This window comes from Diadema antillarum, unplaced genomic scaffold (assembly GCF_040938485.1).
Source record: "Diadema antillarum isolate AM-2024a unplaced genomic scaffold, OU_Dant_1.0 scf00000162, whole genome shotgun sequence".
Taxonomy (NCBI): domain Eukaryota; kingdom Metazoa; phylum Echinodermata; class Echinoidea; order Diadematoida; family Diadematidae; genus Diadema; species Diadema antillarum.
This window is the reverse complement of record NW_027271051.1, coordinates 1,032,446-1,053,664: the sequence shown is the minus strand read 5'-3', so window position 1 is coordinate 1,053,664 and position 21,219 is coordinate 1,032,446. Positions and strand designations below refer to the sequence as shown.

Below are 21,219 nucleotides of genomic sequence, written 5' to 3'. Positions count from 1 at the left end.
ATACAGTTAACAAGACCACAGTGGTATTATTCTCCAACAGCTGGATGGTGATAGCATAATTTTCAAATATTTTATTGTTTCCTTGTTTGAACCCTGTAGAGTTCAACTGGCAAAGTTTAAAGTTGAGTGGCTGCAATGTGAAACAATAACTTAAAGCACTTTGGGTATGCCCATTAGAGAGATAATGGAGTATTAGACAAAACTTCAAGTAAACTTGAAGTCTTATAATTTAGTATCATTCAATGTTCAAGGTAAGCCCCAACAGTGGTTAAAACACCATTATACTTAATGAGGCCCTGCTTCACAGCATATCGAGGGTATGTAGTGCACACGAATCGAAGTAGGTTTGGTATGAAACAACAAGCTGACTGAGAAAGAATAGAACAAAAAGCAGTAGTTATTGGGTATTAGTCATGTTAGTAAAGTAGAAACTTTGTATAGAATAGAGAGTATATATTTATAAACAAACACTTGAGAAATGTTTAAGAAATTGTATGTATGCATAAGTGCTAATCCCTGTTTAAAATGTATAAGAATTACACACAACAGAAATTCAAGTCAAGAGCTATGTGTAATAAATGTAATATTTACATATCACGTACCTTATCCAATATCCATTACATATAAGTCACCCTTCAAATGTTCTTTTTGTGGGAACCTTTTCATGATTTAACTACTGCAGTATTCATTCATGTGTTAATTCGTGTAACCCTCTGGTCGTTGATCACCAGGTATACCCATGCTGAAGATCGTATTTGCAGGCTACGACCACCTCTCCATCCTGTCCATTCCCCTCCTCGTCTACCACCCGACTCAAATCCTCCTTGGTGGCGTCCTGGTCGACTACGTCCGGAACTGGATGCTCTCTGCTGAAAAGTCTAAGTAAGAGTAACTACCCCCCCCCCCCTTCAACCCCCCCCCCTTCTTTCCCTGCACTCCTTGCAAAGGAATGACAGAAAGAGAGATAGAAAGAAAGAGAAAGGGGGGCCAGTTAGTGTGCAAATACCAGTGAGCATACATACCCACTTCCAGTAGCCTAGGTTACAAGACCTGCCCACTCTCTTGCCAAAAGTAACCAAGAGCGGTGGAAAGAGCCAAATTAAGAGATATAACCATTCCAACTCTTTGCTGCCCCCATTATTAAAATGAAAGTAAAATACACAAAGGAGAAAAGATCCTATAAATCCATAAAGAATTTGGAAAATCAGGTCAAATACATGAAGTATCAAAGATTAGTCCCCTGCCAAATGATGAATGAATGCACAAATTAAAGGGATGGTATAGTTTTGGTAAAGATGGGGGATTCAGGTTTTAACATTTTGTGAGATGATGAGATACCTCTTATGAAATATGAAAGAGCATGCAATTCTTAGAGGAATTCAGAGTTAATTTGCTGAAAATCAGTTTTGAAATGGCTGAGATATCCAAAAAAAAAAAAAAAATCAAAACAAAGTGACCCCAATAAAAGGTGGGTCCCATCTCTCAGTAGGACATTTCAGTTTTGGGATATCTCAGCCATTTCAAACCCAATTTCCATCAAATTAGCGTTGAATTACTCTTAGAATTGTGTGCTCTTTCATATTTCATAAGAGGTTTGGCATTATTTCACACACAAAAAAAGTTTGAAACCTGAAGCCTCATCTCAACCAAAACTATACCATCCCTTTTGAAACACACCAAAGCTTGGATGCCTGCTTTCATTTTGTTGGAATTGACTCATCATTCAATTTGCTTGGCAGTCCATGCAGAATGGTAAAGTGTTGCTGGCAAAAGAGCTTGTGAGTCATAAAGAATAACAAAAAACGTTATTATTCTTGCTACATAGGCTGACCTCTCACTCCAATCCTTGCTTATCGTGTTGTGATATGCATATGGCACCTTCACATTTCAGATATATTAAAATATGACTAGTGACACCAACAGTTGATATCAAAATTAGGTAGATCAGTGATTATTTGTAAAAGATGGAGGGATGGTTTTGTACATTTCAAAAACCTGAAGTACTAATATTCCATTTCAGTCACCTCCTTGTGAAATCTCACAGAATTTGTACCTGCAAAATTCTTTACTGGGTATGCTTTCCTGCTGGTGACAGAGTAACAGTCCTGTGCAATCATTGGTATAAGATGATATAAAGAAATCAATTTCAGTTATCAAAAATTCAAAGATGGTATTGATATGAATATCCCCATTATTTAGTGTTTGAAATGTATTTACTGTATTTTAAACTGTCAATGTTTTAACCAAGGTGAGAAAGGTACACTGAACCTAACTTGAACAGGGGAAAAAGCTTCTCAGTGGTTTCTCTTTTGTGGTTTTACCAATTTCCAGTGTTATTATAGAGTGACCTTTTTGAATGGACGGGCTTGTCAGAAAATATAGTTGTATTTCTCTTGCAGTATATCATTTGAATTTCCTGATTATTTTATTTCATTTACTTTCCTGTTTATCTTTTTTGTTAAGCAATGACATTTCCTTTCATCTTCACCCATTGTGTGTAATTTTGTGAACTCATCTCTGCTCATTTGCATTGCTCTACCCAATATATTACATCTAGCTTTAAAAAAAAAACCCCAAACAAAACAGATCCTTACCTGTCTTCAGAAAAATCAGCATTTGTAGGGAAAACTTGGTAGGTACATACGTACATGTATGTACAGTCTAGTCTGGACTTTCATGCAGCTTAAAGGAGACCTCCGAAAGATTTTCAGATTTTTACATTTAAACAACTATGACTCAGTTATGCTGAGGACAAAGTTTCAGAATTTATGATAATTGGGATGAAGTATAAGAATATTTTTGAAATTTATAACAAATTGCAATGAACAAGGATGATGGCATGGCAGGGTCACCATAAGAATGCATGAGTTGGGGCTCAAGGAAGCAGAACAAAAGAAGAAGGCATGCATAGATTATACACAGGTGATCTCGCAAGCAAGCGGTCTTGTTAAGGAATTACACTGCTACATTTCTGAAATATGTGAGCCTCCTATGTCATCATCCTTGTTCAGTGTAGTTTGTTTAAGGTTATTCAAAGTATTGTTTCTCTCCTCAAGAACCAAAAAAGGGTCGTCGGCTCCACTTTGCTAAATTTTCATGCCGCGAACATTTCGTGCTTTACAGTAGTTTGTCTGCACATGCATAAATAGTATCATTACAAACACAATACAGGCACTTGAGTCAATCATAATCTAGATTATCAAGTAGCTCACATTTCAGAGCAAAGGGAAAATATATGTATGAGCACTGATGCTTTTTGCAGTAATTTCCAACAAACAAATGGGTGAAGATGTGTCACTGAGGCAGAAAACTGCCATTTTTCTTCTCATTCTCTGATTATTTGTTGCTGTTTTATTCTCTTTCAACTATTAACTCTCACCGTTTTCTCTCTAATAGACACCAGATGACATCAATCTAACAATCATTCCTAGAGGCCTTCCTTTGTGCTTTTACATGTCTCTGATCATATATATGATGCGGGGTAGGTGGCATTTTACTTATTTCTTCGCTGTCTAATTAGAAATATTCTTAGTATTTGCCCTTTACTGGTTCATTTTACACACACACTGCCCTCTTCCCGTCGTAGAAAGTTCTTCCCTTTATGCAAACTGTCATTAGTAGTCTCAAAATGTGGTGACCCATGTGTACTTTACATGTTTTGTTTTCATGTATCAATACCCTGGACAGATGATGTGTACATGCTTAATTGGAGAACCTTTTAGAAGATCTGGTTTCCTTTCAGCAAAATCATTTTATCCATTTGTTGAATTTCTCGTCTATACTTTCTTTAATTCTAAACCTGCTAGAAGATCTAGTCAGTAAGAGTTGAGATGTCTCGTTTTGATCATAGTTTTCATGTTTTGGGCCCATAAATGGAGGAGGTAAGTGCTTGATTGGTAATTGGAATGAGGGTTTATTATCTCATATGGAATCAATTAGGTTTTAACAATTTTTTCCCCTCAAAAATCAACATGTATATCAAATGACTTAATTATATGCAGTCATTTGAAAGGGATATGTATGGTCCATAACCCCCTTATTTCAGGTTGGGAGTTCACCCAAATTCTCTGTTAAAAACATTTCAAATCACTTACAAACTGAACCCCATGCATGAACTTATATTTTTTCATCCCATTCATTTCTTGTTCCTTTTTATCAATGCTTGTGAAAAGTAATATAAATTGGAAATTTAGCTCAACTCTGATCTGAAATCCAAATAGTCCTGGACTGGTGTGAGCGTAACAGGAAAATAATCTACTCCATGTCCATGGGGTATGATACCTATATAGAGGATATAGCACCACCATATAATCCAGCATGGGTAGATTCAACCTTTCATGTGTCTGGCACTTCGTTGTAACTTCCTAAGCTGTTCAATTTCCATTTGGTATACTGTAATTCCTCCAAACTCTAATTCTTGGTATTGCCAATGCGCAGAAAGCTTCTGGGCATGCTAAAAAGCCCCATCACAGATACACTGTGGGATACCTCGGTGCCATTGTCGCCTCTGGTTGTCTTGCTGGTGTCTTAGTTAATGCAATCTTTGTCTGATTTTCTTTTGTTGCTGCTCTTTTTTCTTTGATTCAAATTCAACTAAAAAAAAGTTGAATTTCTAAAGTTTACTGATTTGCGGTCATTGGAACCATGGCTCGCTATTGCAAGGCTTCAATGTGCTGGTCACATGATGCAAAGCGAAGAAATCTTCAACAAAAAATACACCTGGATAAAGATGGAACATGACTTAATTGCATATGCAGCCAAAACCGTAGCAAGTTTGTCCTCTGAGCTATCCCATAATGCATTCTAAAACGCTGCTCTGCGCTCGGCACCTAGGTATTGGCGATACCAAGAATTGTAGTTAGCCAGCCCACTCAGGCATAACAATGTGCCTCAGTCCATCAGGGAGGCCATGGTGACACAAAAGGGATTAAGGGGGATTAGGTAATCACTTGTCATTAGCAACTATAGTACCAGACATCTTTGCCAATTGTAGAAAAAAGCACTCCAGCGGGCTTTAGCAGGGTAAGGGTTAAACTTGTAAATGTAATAGTGTTTGAATGTGTACATGGAAGTGATAGCAACATTGCATATATAGTGAGCAATGCATTTTCTTGGATGAGTATTTCCCCACAACATCAATATCTTAATTTCCTCTTTCAAAATTAATGTTTTAGTTCTCCTGTAGCTTTTCAATTTATTATGCATCCTCTTTCGCTCATTTTCATTTGTAATACATTTCATTGAATTGATCATTTCAGCCTGCATGCAATTCAACATAATTATTTGTTCATTCATCTATTCATTCGCTTGTATACGTTTCCTTTGCCATTCATATTAAACTCAATCTGCAACTTGTAATAGGCTAAATCATTTATTTTCATTTCACTGCTGGAAGTGTAACCGTTTAATGGTCTCCATGTCATTTGTTCAAGACATAGGTTTTACTGTTGAATAGCCATGTCACTAGAATCCCATAGCTGGCACACCTGTGAATGTTCATGTTACAACAATAGGTGGCGCTGTTTCACTTCTAATCACTGTTTTGCTTAAAGCGAGGCCACCTCATGGTTACTCAACTCAAGAATAAGTTTGTGTGTATCTGTGTATGTGTGTGTATGTGTGTGTGTATATATATATAGATTTAGTAGTATGTATTGTGTATTTATTTTGCATAGGCTTTTGTAGAAATATCACCAACATAGTTTGTTTGATACAAAACACATTCGACATTGAGGTCTGTTAATATATGGAACATTGCCTTCAATTACCAATGTTTTTGATAGTTGTGCGTGTTTCTAGATGACAACATAATATACACAAACATATAAAACAAATCATTAAACTTATCAAGGGATGACTGTATAAAGATTATTTGAAACAGCATCCATGTTCACAATAACAATGCATGTTTCAATACAACCAGTAACTTATGTCAGTGTTCTTATGCATGAAATATAAAAGTGTCCGAAAATTAAAACTGAGTATAGGAGTCATATCTACGTGACTGGTTTATAGCCAACATAGCCAGTGTAGTATTTGAGTTGTTTGGTTGTTCACTGTTCATGTAAGGCATTCAGTTCATGATTCGAGAACAGACCAATAAAAGAGAATTAAGGATGATTTTATTTGTCATATTTCTCATTTAGAATGGCATAAGAACATGCATTACTCATTCCAACATTTTACCACTATAAGTGTTGGTCTGAGAAACCTGCTAAACCATGTGATGACTCAATTTTTGTCTTAACTGGTCTCTCATACAACATGCATGCAACTTATGTTCAGATAACAAGTTTTAATGTTTACAACTATACATGTCATGAATAAGTTTGACTACATTGTGGTTCACAACAAACAAGCAATCAGTTTTTGTTGTATATGTTGTATATATATATATATATATATATATATATATTTATATGTATGAAGAAATCTTGCTAGTATAGAACTTTGCCAGAGCTTTTACTGATTGTACTTTTATGTGTGTGTATATCTATTTATTTTGTGATTTTATTTTGTATTTTTCTTTCCTGTATAGGGACAAAGAAGAAAGTAGTCTTGACGACGTAGTATTAGCTGAGTGAGTGAGTGGCATCGACTGGGCTGCATCATGAAAAGAGCACATGGTGCAGTATGGAACACACAGGCTGATCTTCCAGATGTCTTATAACTACAAGCATACAGTATTTATTGACTAATGTAGCGACAGCTGTTTTCACTTTATTGGTCTGCTGTAAAAGTGGACATTTTTGCAGTGTGGAAATATTTTTGCACATTTCACACAACCAGAAACTAGTGGGAAAATATAAGCATGCAAATATTTTTGCTTGTTATATATAAAACGCTGTTTAGTGTTTTGATTCCGCTTTAATAAAAAGACAGGAAATTTATCTTACCTGGCTGAGCAAAAAAAAAAGCAAAAACAAAAACAACAAAAAACAACAAAATAACCCCAAAAAACAATTGTGCAAAACTTTTCACTTTTACAGTGTATTCCTTTCAGAGGAGGCATCTAGTTTATATCAATACCACATTTTTGTTCTCCTTTTCAGAACTATTCTTTGTGTGTGTTTATACTTGTCCTATAAAAGCTGTTATTTTCGCATACAGATATTTTTGTGAATGAGGAGGTCACAGACGCTTCCACAAGATGTTCTTTTTTTTTTTTTAATTTGACACCAAGGCTATCGTAAATGCATTAATGCCTGTCCGTTCAGGATATTTTTGCTTGTTGTTAAAATTTGCAGCCCGACAGTGATTTGCGAAATTCACAAAAATCAAATGCTCACGAAAATAACGACTTTTGGGTGATATACAAGAAGTTAATGTTGTGGTTGTTGTTACTTTTCAGTCCACATTCAAATATATTCTTCTTCTTCTTCTCTCTCTCTCTCTTTTTAATTGAGTTGCCGTAGGCACTATATAGGCCACTTGAGTCGGATTAACATGTCTAAAAACAAGAAAAAACTCTAATGACAATTTCATTTCTGTAGTAGCATATGCTCTCTCTTGATTTGTTGAGGTGCTTATATTTAAATATTTTTCAGTCTTAAGTGTACAGATTATGACAGTTTGAGGTAAAAAGGAATAATTTTATAGATTTTTTCATGTATAAGCGATGCTCTTTATACAAATTTGTCGAACACTGTCTCTCCATTTTCATGTTTACTTTTTAAAACTTCCAGATGCTTTGATAGTCATTTGTTAGTTCCTGTTTACATTATAATACTGTTAAACAGCTGAAATGTCATACAAAGTACATATCCCTCTCTCTGTCTCTCTCTCTCTCTCTCTCTCATTTCCTTTTAACCGTATGTGTGTATGTGTGTGTGTGTGTGGGGGGGGGGGGCATGGCTGTGGTCTTATCTGAGAAGAAATTGTAACAAATATGAAAGTCAGTCTCTGTCAAAGACCTTGCAGATCTTCTTTATCACATCATTGCTTCATATGAATGCAATTCATGCTGTATTTGTGCAATAGTTTGCTGGAGGTACAGTAAGTACTCCACAAAGCATTATGGCACAGAAGTCTTCATCTTTAAGGATGTTAACTTTAATGTTTTGCATTTTATCTTGAGGAGTAAAAACTTGCGTTTGTGAGGTTTGTAACTTTTTCAATCTGCAATGAATGAGAGAATTTTCTAATCTCAAAAGAGAATAGTAAAGTTATCTTCTTTTTGTGTGTTTGTGTGCAACAACTATTTCCACCGAGTTTTTTCTTGAAGTCTGAAAAGCAAAGAACATTTACCAGGTATTCAGGAATGCAAATATCACAGGAGTCTGTAAAACTCCATTAAGATTCAGAGTTCCATTGTCTGAAGCATTTTTTTGTTTGTTTTATCAGCAAACTTTCCTTATTAAGACAATCAAGCACATAGTCACACATACGTGCAATGTAGTCTACCTGTATTATCAGCTCTGAGCTTCAATAGGTACTGTCTGTTATATTATTGCTTTTTTTGAAGTTTCAAGATCGTAGCTCGTCCATCTAGGATGAAAGGAGACATAGTATGGAAGCAGTCTGTATATACACCAGTGCATCAGAATTGATAAAGGTATATTTCTTATCAAGATCCAGTGTATTTTGTCTGGACATCAGGATTATTGTTTTCATGTCTCTTGTTTACTTGTCTGCACACCAGTATCTCAGGGATGAAATTCAGTAAATCTGAAACTGCGGAGTTGCAAGTACATCCTGTTCGTACAGGTGAAGATGTCCAATATAACTCTCTATATGTGTCTCTGTGTCATCTCTTACATCCCATCACTTATAGAGGAAGAGTACTGTAAAAGTGGTTTCTTTCGCGATGGTTTTATTTTCGCGCTTTTCGCACTTTGAGGTTGAACCGCGAATTTAACATCACGCGAAAATGTTTTTAACTCGTTGCTTGTTACAATGCTATCATTACTGACCGCGAATTTAAACACACGCGAAAAAGTCGGCACCGATGGAAACCGCGAAAGTTTCTGTACGCGAAAGAAACCACTTTTACAGTATGGATTATTTGCACAGGCATACTGCAGTCACATTTTTAAAGTACTTGTGCATTATGCAAACATGTCTTTATACACACATTCTTCACTTCCCTCACATTTTGGACTGATAAAGAATGTTTGAGAACTACACTGTACTATCATGAACACACTTTGTTTGTGACAAAAATAGGCTTGATATGTTGCATTCGTGTTTGACTACTGAAATTATTGCATTCTGATGTAGCAGAGGCACAATGTACTTGCAAGCTAGATGGAAATAAGCGAGGAAAGAAGATGAAAGGTGACTAATACAGCTCACCTACAGACCTTGATTATAGTGACTTTGACTTAAATGAGAATGATGAGACAAAATATGTGAGTTTAGAAGAAAATATCATTGATGTTAAAGTCAGATGATCATAGTGATGATGAGTACATGACTTACTAAATGATTATGATGACAATGGTAATAGAAATTTTAAAAGTACCATGTTGGAGTACAGAATTTATCATGGTAATGACAATTATTATCAGTGGTAATGTCTTGCTGTTTCCAATTATTCATCAGGTTCAATTTTAGGATGTAATGTTTTCGGAGTTCGTTATTTGGTAAAGGGCTATATATATGATTTATGTGTATTGATTGCGGTGCAAAATGCTCCTGCAATCGCAATAATAGAGGACACCAAACTGCCTGTTTAAACTAATCAGAATACATAGAATGCATATTATGTTGAAGTGGAAATTTTCGCGAGTAAATTTTGCTGTCAGCCCATTAAAATGAATTCTGGGTGTTTTTTTGATTCCGTGGACAATCACAATTGAGCAAGCACTTCAAGTAGTTCACTGCTGCCACTGTGGCTAAGGAATCTGGCAGCACATACTGTAGTAAAAGGTTTACTGGTCCACTTTATGACAGCAGAGTTACTCACGCCACAGAACTAGCGAACCTGAAGACGATTACAAATCATTAAAAAAAAGTTATAAAAAACCTACAGAATGCCTACCTTGGAATCATAGATGTAACATAATTTTACAAATTACAAGCAAAAAAATTGGACAATTTCCACCCCGCAAAAATTTCCACTTTTACAGTAGGTGTTACCTCTAAACTGCTCCTTGGGTGAATCTTCTTCTAAAAAATGTAGCTTTTGATATTCACTCTAGATTTTAGAAGTTTATAAGAATATCAATTTTTAGCTCACCTGAGCCGAAGGCTCAAGTGAGCTATTGCGATCGCTCTTCGTCCGGCGTCCGTCGTGCGTCGTGCGTCGTCCGTCGTCCGTCGTGCGTAAACTTTTATATTTTCATCTTCTTCTTGAGAACCCCTTGACCGATTTTCACCAAACTTGGCAGGTAGCATCCCTAGGGGGATAGGATCTCAGTTTGTTCAAGTGGGCACCATACCCCTCCTGGGGGGACCCCAGAGGGGCCCAAACCACCCAAAATTAAGGAATCTTAAAAAATCTTCTTCTCTAGAACTAGAAGTGATAGAGCTAAGTTAATACTATGAATTAGTGCATTGATGGCTGTAGTTTCAAGTTTGTTCATGGCGGAATCAGGGGTGCCCCCCTTGGGACCCAGGGGAGGGGTCCTAATGAGGCCCAAATTGTACATTTTCATCTTTTTCTTGAAAATGCCAATATGAATTTCCACCAAAGTTGGCAGGTAGTATCCCTAGGGGGAAAGAATCTCATTCCCATCAAATGGGCACCATGCCCCACCTGGGGGCCCCAGGGGGCCCCAGGGGGCCTAAATTTGGACCGAAATTGTTAATTTTCATCTTTTTCTTGAATACCCTATCACTAATTTTCACCAAACTTGGCAGGTAGCATCCCTAGGGGGATAGAATCTCAATTCCATCAATTGGGCACCATGCCCCACCTGGGGGGCTTCAGGGGTCCCCCCTCCTGTAAGGAATCTTTACAGATTTTCTCTAGAACTGGAAGTGATTGAGCTAATAATGAGTCAGTATATTGATGACTGTTGTTTCAAGTTTGTTCATGGGAGAATCAGGGGTGCCCTCCCTACCCCCCCCACCCCCTTTGGACCCAAGGAAGCGGGATGGAATGGGGGGGGGGGGGGGTGTCTAAATGCGGGCCTAAATTTTCATCATTTTGCTGAAAACAACATAATGGATTTTCACCAAACTTGTCAAGTGGTAGCATTCCCATAGGGATAAGATCTCAAAGTGTTTGAATGGGCACCATGCTTTCCTTGGGGGCCCCAGGGGGTCCAAACCCTCTAAATTAATGAATATTAAATAATATTTTTTCTCTCGTTCTAATCAAAAGTGATAGGGCTTTAAGTCTTTTTTCCCAAGCTGCATAATCCAACATTCTATAAAGTACAGTGTACTTGGCAGGTATTTTTACCAGTGTGATGGAATATGTAAATGGACACCATGCCCCCATTCTCAAAGCTACCCCCACCATAAGTTTCCAATGTTCTCAGGTAAGAGTCTGCAAGAATGCATAGAAGGTGAACTTGCGATACTCAGGTGAGCGCATGACCCGCGGGTCTCTTGTTACAGCTGTTGTGTGCTTTAGCTTGCACTTGATGGAGGTATGCATTCAATGTGCACTTTTCCATTAAACTATAAGTATGCTTTGGTTAAAATATTCTTGTGTCACCCAGTTTTGTACAGACAAATTTCACATTTATATTAAAGTCTATGATTTATTCATACTCCGTCAAAATATATTTTGCAGTAGATGTGAGAGGCTGACATACCATTGAAAGTGAGTGTAATGATTTGAAAAAAAAAAATGAAATATGGAGAAGAGAAAGGTGTTTCTCTTTCTTGTGTTCTAAAGTGTACCATACTATACCCTACATACACTAGAGGAGCGCTCGAATGCTCCCAAAGTGTGCCATTCTGTACTGTACCATGCCAGAAGCATACCATACCGTACCGCGCCATGCTAGAGAGCGCTCGAATGCAAAGTGGTCCAAAAGTGTACCGCACCAGCTGTTGTCATGAGAAGAATGCACATAACGTATACTGAATCATAATACAAAGAGTTGGTTCTCACTGTGAGGGACACTTGTATTCAGCGTATGCATATGAGGTGAGTGTGTTGGTTGCTACGAAATGTGCGACCCCTTTGACTCTGAGCTCACGAGGTATGCTATTTCCTCGGAGTGCTCGACCGCTTCCATTCTAGCATGGTATTCTGTAAAAGTGGTTTCTTTCGTAGTGGTTTTATTTTCGTGCTTTTCGCGCTTTGAGGTTGAACCGCGAATTTAACATCACGCGAAAATGTTTTGAACTCGTTGCTTGTACAACGCTATCATTACCGACCGCGAATTTAAACACACGCGAAAAAGTCCGCACCGATGGAAACCGCGAAAGTTTCTGTACGCGAAAGAAACCACTTTTACAGTAGTAGGCCTATGGTATGGTATAGTTGGGTTTGGTTTGGTTTGCATTTGAGCGGTTGAACATGGCCTCTCATTTTTTTTGTGCCTGCCCTACTATCCTGCTATTCATGAGCACTAGACTGCTCGCTTCCTTCACCAATCAGTAAAATGGAGCCATTAGTACCTCCTAGGATGCTGACATTTTGTTATATTTACTCGTGGAGAGTTACATTTCTGTCACTCTCGCACTCTTTGTGTTCAAGAATTTATCATTTTTTCCTCAAGGAAGTACAGCTTTGCATAACTGTATTCGTAAACATTGCATTCATATTGATATATGAATGCACCATGAATGAAGTGTGAAGGGAATGACCGAGTGATATGGGAATAAGTGTAGTATTTACTGTGGCAAAAGGTAGCAAATGACTTATAAAAATCAGATTTATTGATGCTTGTGGACTCTGCATGCACTCTTTTGATGCTAAGGTGTGAGTTGAACATGTATCAGTTGAACATGTATCCTATTGAGAGATATCCAAGTCAAAATGTCATATTCGTGATTCAGTGTAATGCCAATGGAAATGACTGATGCAATTTCTCATTCATGGGAAATACTGATTTTGTCACTTGCTTCCTTTTGCCAAAAGGGCAGAATACATCTTCAGGTTTTCATGTAAACTGCTCTGTTAAAACAGTGTATGTATCAGTGTGTGCAAGCATGTTGCTCAGTTTTGTGAGATGTTACATGGCTGTGACATGCTAAATTATGTTTTTATCATATACAAGTATTACCTTTCTTGTGTGTAGCCTGAATGCTTTCTAAACTGACCAAGGCTTACTTCAACATGATATATGTTTGTAAATTCAAAATGACTTACAAAATGAGAGTGTGTAATTATTAGCATGCCAATGTGTGCTGATCATTCCTTTGGATTGGCAAGAAATGTTTTAAGTATTTTTAAGAGGAGACTATTTTTATAATTGTCCTTCTGTGTTGTCACAATTGAAATGTCAAGTCTATGAGGTACAAACTTGTGCTGTTAAGTGCATTTTGATATTAATAAAGCAGCATTATCGAATTAGTGCACTTGATTTTTGTGTCTGCATTGTTTATAGGCAATCAAAGAGATAATTATCAGTTTATAGATTGATGTAAGCCAATAAGAGTGTGTGTGTGTTTGTGTGATTTTTTTTTTTCATTTGTGTGTGATTTTTTTTTGTTGTAGATACTGTACACTTTGTTTGCGGTTCACCATGTACCTTGGTATGTATAGTCCTTAGGACTGTTGAAGTGACAGGAGAAAGATAAAAAGAAAGGTTGGATGAGAGGTGAGAAATTGAGTAAGAGTATTCTTTCTGGAGTGAGTGTAGTCCTGAAAAGGACTGTGAACCAAGGAAGTATGGAACCAAGGAAGTATAGAAGAGTTAAAAGTTTTTTTTTTTTTTGTATTTGTGATTTTTTTTTTTTGCATTTGTATTTTTTCAAAGGAAATGGAATTAATAAAAAGATCACTGAAAACAAAAAAAGTAAGTCTAAGAGGGACAAATAGATCAGAGCTAGAGAGAGAGAGAGAGAGAGACAGACAGACAGACAGAAAGAGAGGTGCACAGCCAGGGATGGACAATTGGAAGGCTGTTTCATAAATGTTGGTGGCAGCAATAGTGGTAATAAGGATAATGATAAACATAGAAAGGAATTAATATTGAAGATATAACAAATGAGATGATGATATACCGTACCATGTTACTACAACAGATTATACTGCCAGAGATGCCAAGTTCAAAAAACTTTTATGAGTGAGATATTTATGACTCGGTGTCTCTGCGCTCGCGCGCATGCGCACACAAACGAGGAGGGTGTCCCCCTCCCATGGTAGGGAGCTTTTTTAAATTATTAGCTCTTAATGATGCGATCTGGTGCATACTTAAGTGACTATTTTTTACTATATTTTTAAAGGCAAAAGGGAAATATACCTTCAATTGCAACTATCACTCTAATCCTTTGAGCTATGCTCCTTAATTTTGGCCCAAATTGCAGACTTCACCAGATGCGTGAGAAAAATGGGGGCCATGCGTGAGATCGTGAGACAGACCCTAAATGCTTGAGTCTCACACAGAATGCGTGAGACTTGGTAGCTCTGTACTGCTACTGCTCTAACTACAGTGTACCAGTCATGCAATGAGTGTAAAGATAATGATTCTATGATATGAAGAGCAGCAAAGATAACACGACACTGTTCCATTGAGCTCTGTATCTCCATGGTTTTATCAACTGAGAAAACAAATAACAGTTAGTGTTAATTTCTTGAGGCCATAGGGACAAGGGCAATAAATTTTTCCTCTCTGTCTCTCTCTTCAGTTAAAGGGGATGACATAGTTTTGGTTTAGATGGCCAGGACTTCGGGTTTCCAGCTTCTTTGTGAGATAATTGAGAAACTAGCTCTTTATGAAACATCTCATCAAATATATAATGAGAGCATACAATATTATGAGAGGAATTCAATGTTTATTTGATGGAATTGGTTATGAAATGTCCGAGATATCCAAAAACAAAGAGATCCTATGAGGTGGGACCCACCTTTCATCAGGACCACGTTTTGTTTTGGTTTTTTTTTGTGTGTGTGTTTTTTTATATCTCAGCCACTTCAAAACCGATTTTCATCAAATAAACTTTGCATTCCTCTTAGGATTGTATGCTCCTTGATATTTCATAAGTGGTTTCTACAATCATCTCGCAAAAATTAGAAATCTGAATCCCTCATCTCAGCCAAAACTATAGGCCTATCATCCCCAACATAACAAAAAAAAAAAAACTAAATACAAAACACAAAACAAAACAAGACTTAAAAAAACATAAAGAAGAAGAAAAAGAAGAAGAAAAAAAAACAACGGAATTTAAACGACATCTGCAATAATGAACATCAAAAACAACAACATCAGCAAAACAACAACATTCCCATTGAACAAGCACCGGCAGTTCTAGTACACGTTGTATACTGAATCCCGTGACAATGCAATGCCCATAGATATATGCCAGCGGGCCCGCCGCCCCCTTTTTTCTGCGCTTGTGATTCTGTGAAACCGGTGTGGCAGGCTCGACTCGAGATGGCGACATCTAAGGATGGACTGAACTTGCTCACAAAATGTGCTCCCGCAGACCTTGGAAAAGTATGTTTACCGTTCGAAAGGGATTCTTTAATTTCCTATATCAGTAACAGCAGTAAACTTTTGTTTTATTATCTTCTGATAGATGACCATCGACCATTATTAGCATAGCCATTCTATATACTGTCAATCCTCAGTCCCATACGTTGATAATCATGTGGTTCTATGCATCAATGTAGTCTGTATGTAAAATCGATCACATAAAATCTAAATAAGGTTCGGATCTGGCCAAGTCGTGTTATATGCTCCACTCGTGGTACAACAAGCCTGATATCCTCTCATGTTGTAGGCCATAGTAGGTGCACATCAGATTCAAGGGTGGATCTAATCCCGGGGCCGCGGGGTGGGTGCTGTAAGTAACCAGTTCCTGTGGCTGTATTGAGTTTACTTAAGTTTTAGTTAAACATAGTCTAAACTGTATATTTTAAAACATGGTTAAGTTGGAAACCAGTTAACGGTTAATCACAGTACCATATGTGTACCTGTTAACAGTGTAGAACCGGTAGTTAATTAGTATTAAACATGAACATGTTGGAACTTGGGGTCGATAAGTCGCCAGTGCGGTTAGGGTGGACCTAACTACTGTAAAACATGATATATTCACAGCATGAAATTTTCGCGAATCGGAGCTGACAGCCTTTTTCTTGGCATGAAATTTTCGCGAAGTGCCACTGGCGTTCAATGCATATAGTGTAAACAAGAACTTTCGCGTGCATTTTAATTTCGCGAATCTTGGCGCTCGCGAAATTAAAGTGCACGCGAAAATTCCTCGTTTTACAGTATACACAGCACATTGCACCCAGTCGCTGTATAAATAGCGACAGGGCTGTACCGTCACGACCCACGACACAAAGAGAGCTCAGCGATCGCATTGCACTCGCTTTGAGTTTTGATACTTTAGATCATTTTTTGTCACCTTAAACTCATCTAATGTAAATCTTCATTAATGAGACTTCATATCTATGCTATCAATATTGACATACGCATTTTTACAACTTACCGAAAGTAATGATTTATGCAGCATGTGCGAACGGTACGTTTGTACATCTGATAATCGGCAGTTCACGCGATCTGAATGCACTTTTAAAGGTCATGCTGTCGACCGTGCTGTTACCAAAGAGTGCACGCACGCAATAGATTGCTGCACTTCCAGCCAGGCACGCGCACGCGTAATTTGCTGAGTGGTCAACGCACCATTTTGAATTCTGCAACGATGAACCCTGATGGTCGGGGATTGCACTAGAAAGTGTCATTTTTTTGTTCAATTGATTATCGTGAGGGCTCTCTGTGGACTTATGTACCTTCTGTAATATAAGCATGCACTTTACATGAGTAACATACAAATGTCTGTAAAAGTAATGTATAAATTGATATAAGTTTGGTAGTCGTGTTGTGGTTCCCCACTTTGATGGCGAGGCTTTGACTGTCTGACGCTGTGCTTCTCACAGCGTCTGGTCGGGCTAGGGTGGACCTAACTGCAATCAGCCCGAACACGAAGCATATTCAGGCTGTGGTATGGATATAAGGATTTGATGTCTCGTACATAGTGCCTAGTGGTGGCTTCGCCCGTGAAATTCAACATCAAAATTCGATTTATTTTGAATTTGAATAAAATTTATGTACAGATGTAAAAATTTAGTTCGATTATTGACAACTCAATCATGCTGCGCAAAATTTTATTCCTCTAATAGTCTCTTTCTGTCCAAATTAATGATATTTCTTGATTCAGTCAAGCGTAACCAATCTGTAGTATGACAACTGATCCACTTGAACCTGTGCGCAAATACGTGCCCACAGGTTCCAAATCCTTCCACAAGTGCATCAAGTGAATCATGCAAGTAAGAATGCTGCACACTGGCACTGGTCTGACAGTCCCTGACCAGTAAAAATCACTGTTGGACCAGTAACTTTTTCAGGAATTTACCAGTAAGAAATGGAAAAACTGGGTACTTACTGGTTTGACAGACAGGTCAGACCAGTAGAAGAAATGGGGGTACTGTATAGTGTGCAGCCCTGCAAGAAGTAGTATGGCAAAATTAGTGGGGGAGGGGGTGGGACTTATTGAATGAAGTCTCTCTTGTCACTGAGAGAAAGCTTATTGTAAAGAACAACCAACTTAGACAAAAAGGAGAGAATTTTACACGTGCACACAATGTTGAATTGTACATCAAGTTCAAGTTCATTTATTTCATTTCCAACAAACAAAATAATTGGAAGTACAATGAAACATTCGTATACACAGATGTCAGAAAATCAGTACCACAATGCGATGAACAGAAATAACATTGTAAGACAGATACAGGTAAATTTCCATCAGAGATGCAAAAAATAACTCATGTCATTGTGGTAAATGCATAAACAATATTGCTAGACATGTTTCCTGTTTCTGTTTGAATTGATACAGCTTGTCCACCAAGTCGCTGATTCTCTTACTGGTCATCACAGACCTCGCTACCAGGACTACGGGAAGACGTGGAGCTTGGATGAATGGTTCCAGGTTCTGCACAGCAGTGAGGCATATCTCAAGGCAGCTGTAAAGGGAGACTCAACTAAAGATGATGTAAGGAACTTCCCAATGCCACCAAATTATGTCATTCAATTACCTCATAAATCCAGAAGAGTGAAATTCCTGCTGAATGATTTTTAGTATGGCTATCTTTCACATCATCTGACTTTTATGTTTCAAATCTTGCACTAAACCTGACTAAACCCATTGTCTCCTCTCCCCTCCCCCCCCCCCCCCAAAAAAAAAAATGTGCTGTTGGTCATTAAAGCTCACAAAAGAATATAGAATAGCTCTGTTGCTTCTAAAGAAATGGATAGAGTGGGGGATGAGAGCAAATATAAGTTTAAGGAGCCTCGTCAAATACAACATTTTACTCACATGAAAATGCAGTTTTCCTTGTTAGCTGAGGAGCTTTCTTGCTGCTTGCTGTAATAATCTTTTGGATTTTCCACACATCCTTTAGAATTCCATAAGAAAAGACTAATTATAAGCTGAGAATCACATATTTGCGATGGACATAACAGCTAAAGGCAAATTGCAGTCTGCCACAAACTGTCTTTGTCCCCTTATGTACTCTCCAGATGAAAGCTGACCTTGAAGGTGTGTCAGACAATGTGAAGGAGAAGCTGATTGAGTGTGTGACGGTGAGGAGGAGCGAACTGAGGAAGGCGCTGGTGGATAATACAGCAGCAATCTCACAGGCACACTTGACTGATTTTGATTGGAAACTAAAGGTAAGAAACTGGCTTACTTTACTGCCAAACTGGATTGAAAGAAAAAAGCACCAATAGGTCTCAAGATTGTACCGATAATATTGTTATGGACATTTTTTCTTCTTTTTGAAGTATTTGTTTCTGTTATTTTGTTTGTAAATTTTTGCATCTGTATAAGAAATTAGAACTTAAATACAAGTGTATGTGTTCTATAATTCTGGCAGATTTATATCGAGTTATCTCTCCTTTTTTTTGGGGGGGGGGGGGGGAGGGGGGTGGGAGTAGTTTTTCTAAGGGCTAGTAAAGAGAGAAGAAGAAGGACAAGAGAAGTAAAAAAGCAGGTAAAATTATCAAATGACAAATTTTTCAGAATAGTAATGTTTTTTTATTCCTCAAGAGGAAATTCATGATGTAGTGAGCAAGAAGGGGCTTTGCAAGTAGTGTTTTCAACTTGTAGGTATAAATCGTCCTCAGAACTTTGACAAGATGACTTCATCTCCATTACTGCAGCTGGCTCTGTCGAGTGACAAGATATCCTCTGTCCAAGAACCGCTGGTAAACTTGGACCTCAGCGTGCTGGAGGACGGCACCAACAAACTCGTCTCACTGGAACTGAACAAGGAGGAGCTGCAGAGGCTACTGGCATCACTTGAGACAGCAAATAGGGTGAGTCTCCCTTCATCCATATTGCAGGAGTAGTGTGAATGTTATACAATGACTCTTGCCTTCTTATATGTATTTTGTTTTTCTGTAGCATTAATGTAACTATTTTAGCTGCAATACTTAGAATCAGCCATAGAAAGACCAACGGTCTATGTTGATCCCCCACAAACTGAAGTAACTGTTTTTATGTTTTGTTTTTGTCTATTGTGAAATTGTTATAAGTTAAACATTTTTCCTGTATTGTTCCAATGTTCTATTTATCATTCCTGTATTCTTTGTAAATGCTTTTTATCAGGATGTAGAAATAAATAAATGAAATAAAAAATGGAAATTCGGGATGAATCTATGATGAAGGAAAGTAATTTAAACACCTCTGATGCATAGATATAAAGTATCACCGTTAGCATTGATACGAAGATTGCCGAAGTTGAGCTGTCATCAAGATTAAAGCGCGTAGGTGTTGCTAGGTAACATTGCCTTCGTTGTCTTCTCTGCGCATCACGCAGTCTGTAGTAATGCCAGGGTGCGTGCATATGTGCTTCTTGTTATGACATCACAAAAGAACTTTGCTGAAGCTGTCATCCCCCTCAGCCAAATCATGAGCCGAACTGTGATCGGACCACTGACTACAGTGGATCGGACTTCTTTGGACTTGGGGTAATGGGTCATAGCGTAAGCGCTAAAGAGGAGTTGATAGCGTAGGTCTCTATAGGAAACATGCACCGCGTGCCCGCGTACGCATTCGACTAAACTACCGGGACCATGTGCCTTTAATACACAATAAAGGAATGCTTACAGTCTTTTTTTTTTCTCTCTCTCTCTAATTACCATATCCTCTCAAGGGTGGTTAAGTTGTATTTGGAATTGTCCGACAGTGCCCTTGAGCATATGTTATTTCTTGGTGGTTGGAACCCTTGGGAAATGCTCAACTGCCTGAGAATTACCCTTCAGAATGTACATATTACTTTTTATGTTTGTTACATAAGCTAATTTTCATTTTGAAAAAAAAAAGGATTGTGCATTATTCATCTTATAATGATTTTTATATCTACTTCTCCTCTTCGTTTCTCTTCCTCACCAGGCCGTTCTACAACTGAAGACATGATAAAAGAACACAAGTGACCAGGTGAATGGTGAAGACATCATGCAGCAAGATTATTTGAATGGCTTTCACCATTGGCCTGATATATCAGAGTCACATCTAAGCTGCAATAACAGTACAAAGACTTCTTTGTTATCTGATGAGAAAATGCTTCATAGCAGCACTACCTTGGACATAAAAGACAACTTACCCTACCTATGACAACTGTTAATATTTTGAATTGTGCTCAGAACGTTCAAAATACACAGCTCTAAAATCTCCATGCGTGGGTGTATGCAAGGGGGGGGGGGGTGGGTCGGGAGGGTCGTATGACCCCCCCCCAAAAAAAAAAAAAAAATTTTTTCTAAAGGTCCACTTTTTGTAAAGGACAATTTTTGTTTTTCGAGGGTTTTTTACCCTGGGGTCTATGTACTGTAGGAAGGTGTAAGGTTAGCTAGTCAGCAACATTTTTTAAATGCACTTATGCAGTTTTCAACTTATCGATTAACGAAGTTACAAGTGACCAACACAGGTTTTATCACAAATTTTAACATGGTAAATGATTTTTTTTAAGTATGCTGAAAAAGTCACTTTTGTATGCACCAAATGGCCCCATTTTAAGATATAAAATTCAGAAACTCCCTACCGCGGGAGGGGGGACAACCCCCTCCCACACCTTTCCCCCGCTCGAACGCTCTGCTCCCTTGCAAAGGTAAAGGTCCAAAAATTGTGATTACGAGCCCCCCAGAAAAA

The 21,219-nt window shown here is 37.9% G+C and overlaps 2 protein-coding genes across 2 annotated transcripts in view; both read left to right on the top strand.

The window, feature by feature from the left end:
* The window catches only part of LOC139722230 (sodium/bile acid cotransporter 7-B-like), a 64,718-nt gene extending 57,561 nt beyond the window's left edge, over positions 1 to 7,157 (top strand). Inside the window, exons 10-12 of the mRNA XM_071633541.1 lie at positions 732 to 882; positions 3,397 to 3,481; positions 6,539 to 7,157. Of these exons, the coding sequence (XP_071489642.1) occupies positions 732 to 882; positions 3,397 to 3,418 (173 nt within the window). The 3' untranslated portion in view covers positions 3,419 to 3,481; positions 6,539 to 7,157. The remainder of the gene's footprint in view (positions 1 to 731; positions 883 to 3,396; positions 3,482 to 6,538) is intronic.
* Positions 7,158 to 15,423: 8,266 nt separating this feature from the next.
* LOC139722229 (COMM domain-containing protein 8-like) lies at positions 15,424 to 20,520 on the top strand. The gene is made up of 5 exons (XM_071633540.1): positions 15,424 to 15,506; positions 17,908 to 18,063; positions 18,591 to 18,743; positions 19,233 to 19,388; positions 20,467 to 20,520. The coding sequence occupies exons 1-5, from the start codon at positions 15,444 to 15,446 to the stop codon at positions 20,488 to 20,490; spliced, it is 552 nt and encodes a 183-aa protein (XP_071489641.1). The 5' UTR covers positions 15,424 to 15,443; the 3' UTR covers positions 20,491 to 20,520.
* The last annotated feature ends 699 nt before the right edge of the window (positions 20,521 to 21,219 follow it).

Coding starts and splice junctions, on each gene's coding strand:
- LOC139722229 (XM_071633540.1), top strand. CDS start 15,444: ATGGCGACATCTAAGGATGGACTGAACTTGCTCACAAAATGTGCTCCC. Junction 18,064..18,590: donor GAGACTCAACTAAAGATGAT/GTAAGGAACTTC, acceptor TGTACTCTCCAG/ATGAAAGCTGACCTTGAAGG. Junction 18,744..19,232: donor ATTTTGATTGGAAACTAAAG/GTAAGAAACTGG, acceptor CCATTACTGCAG/CTGGCTCTGTCGAGTGACAA.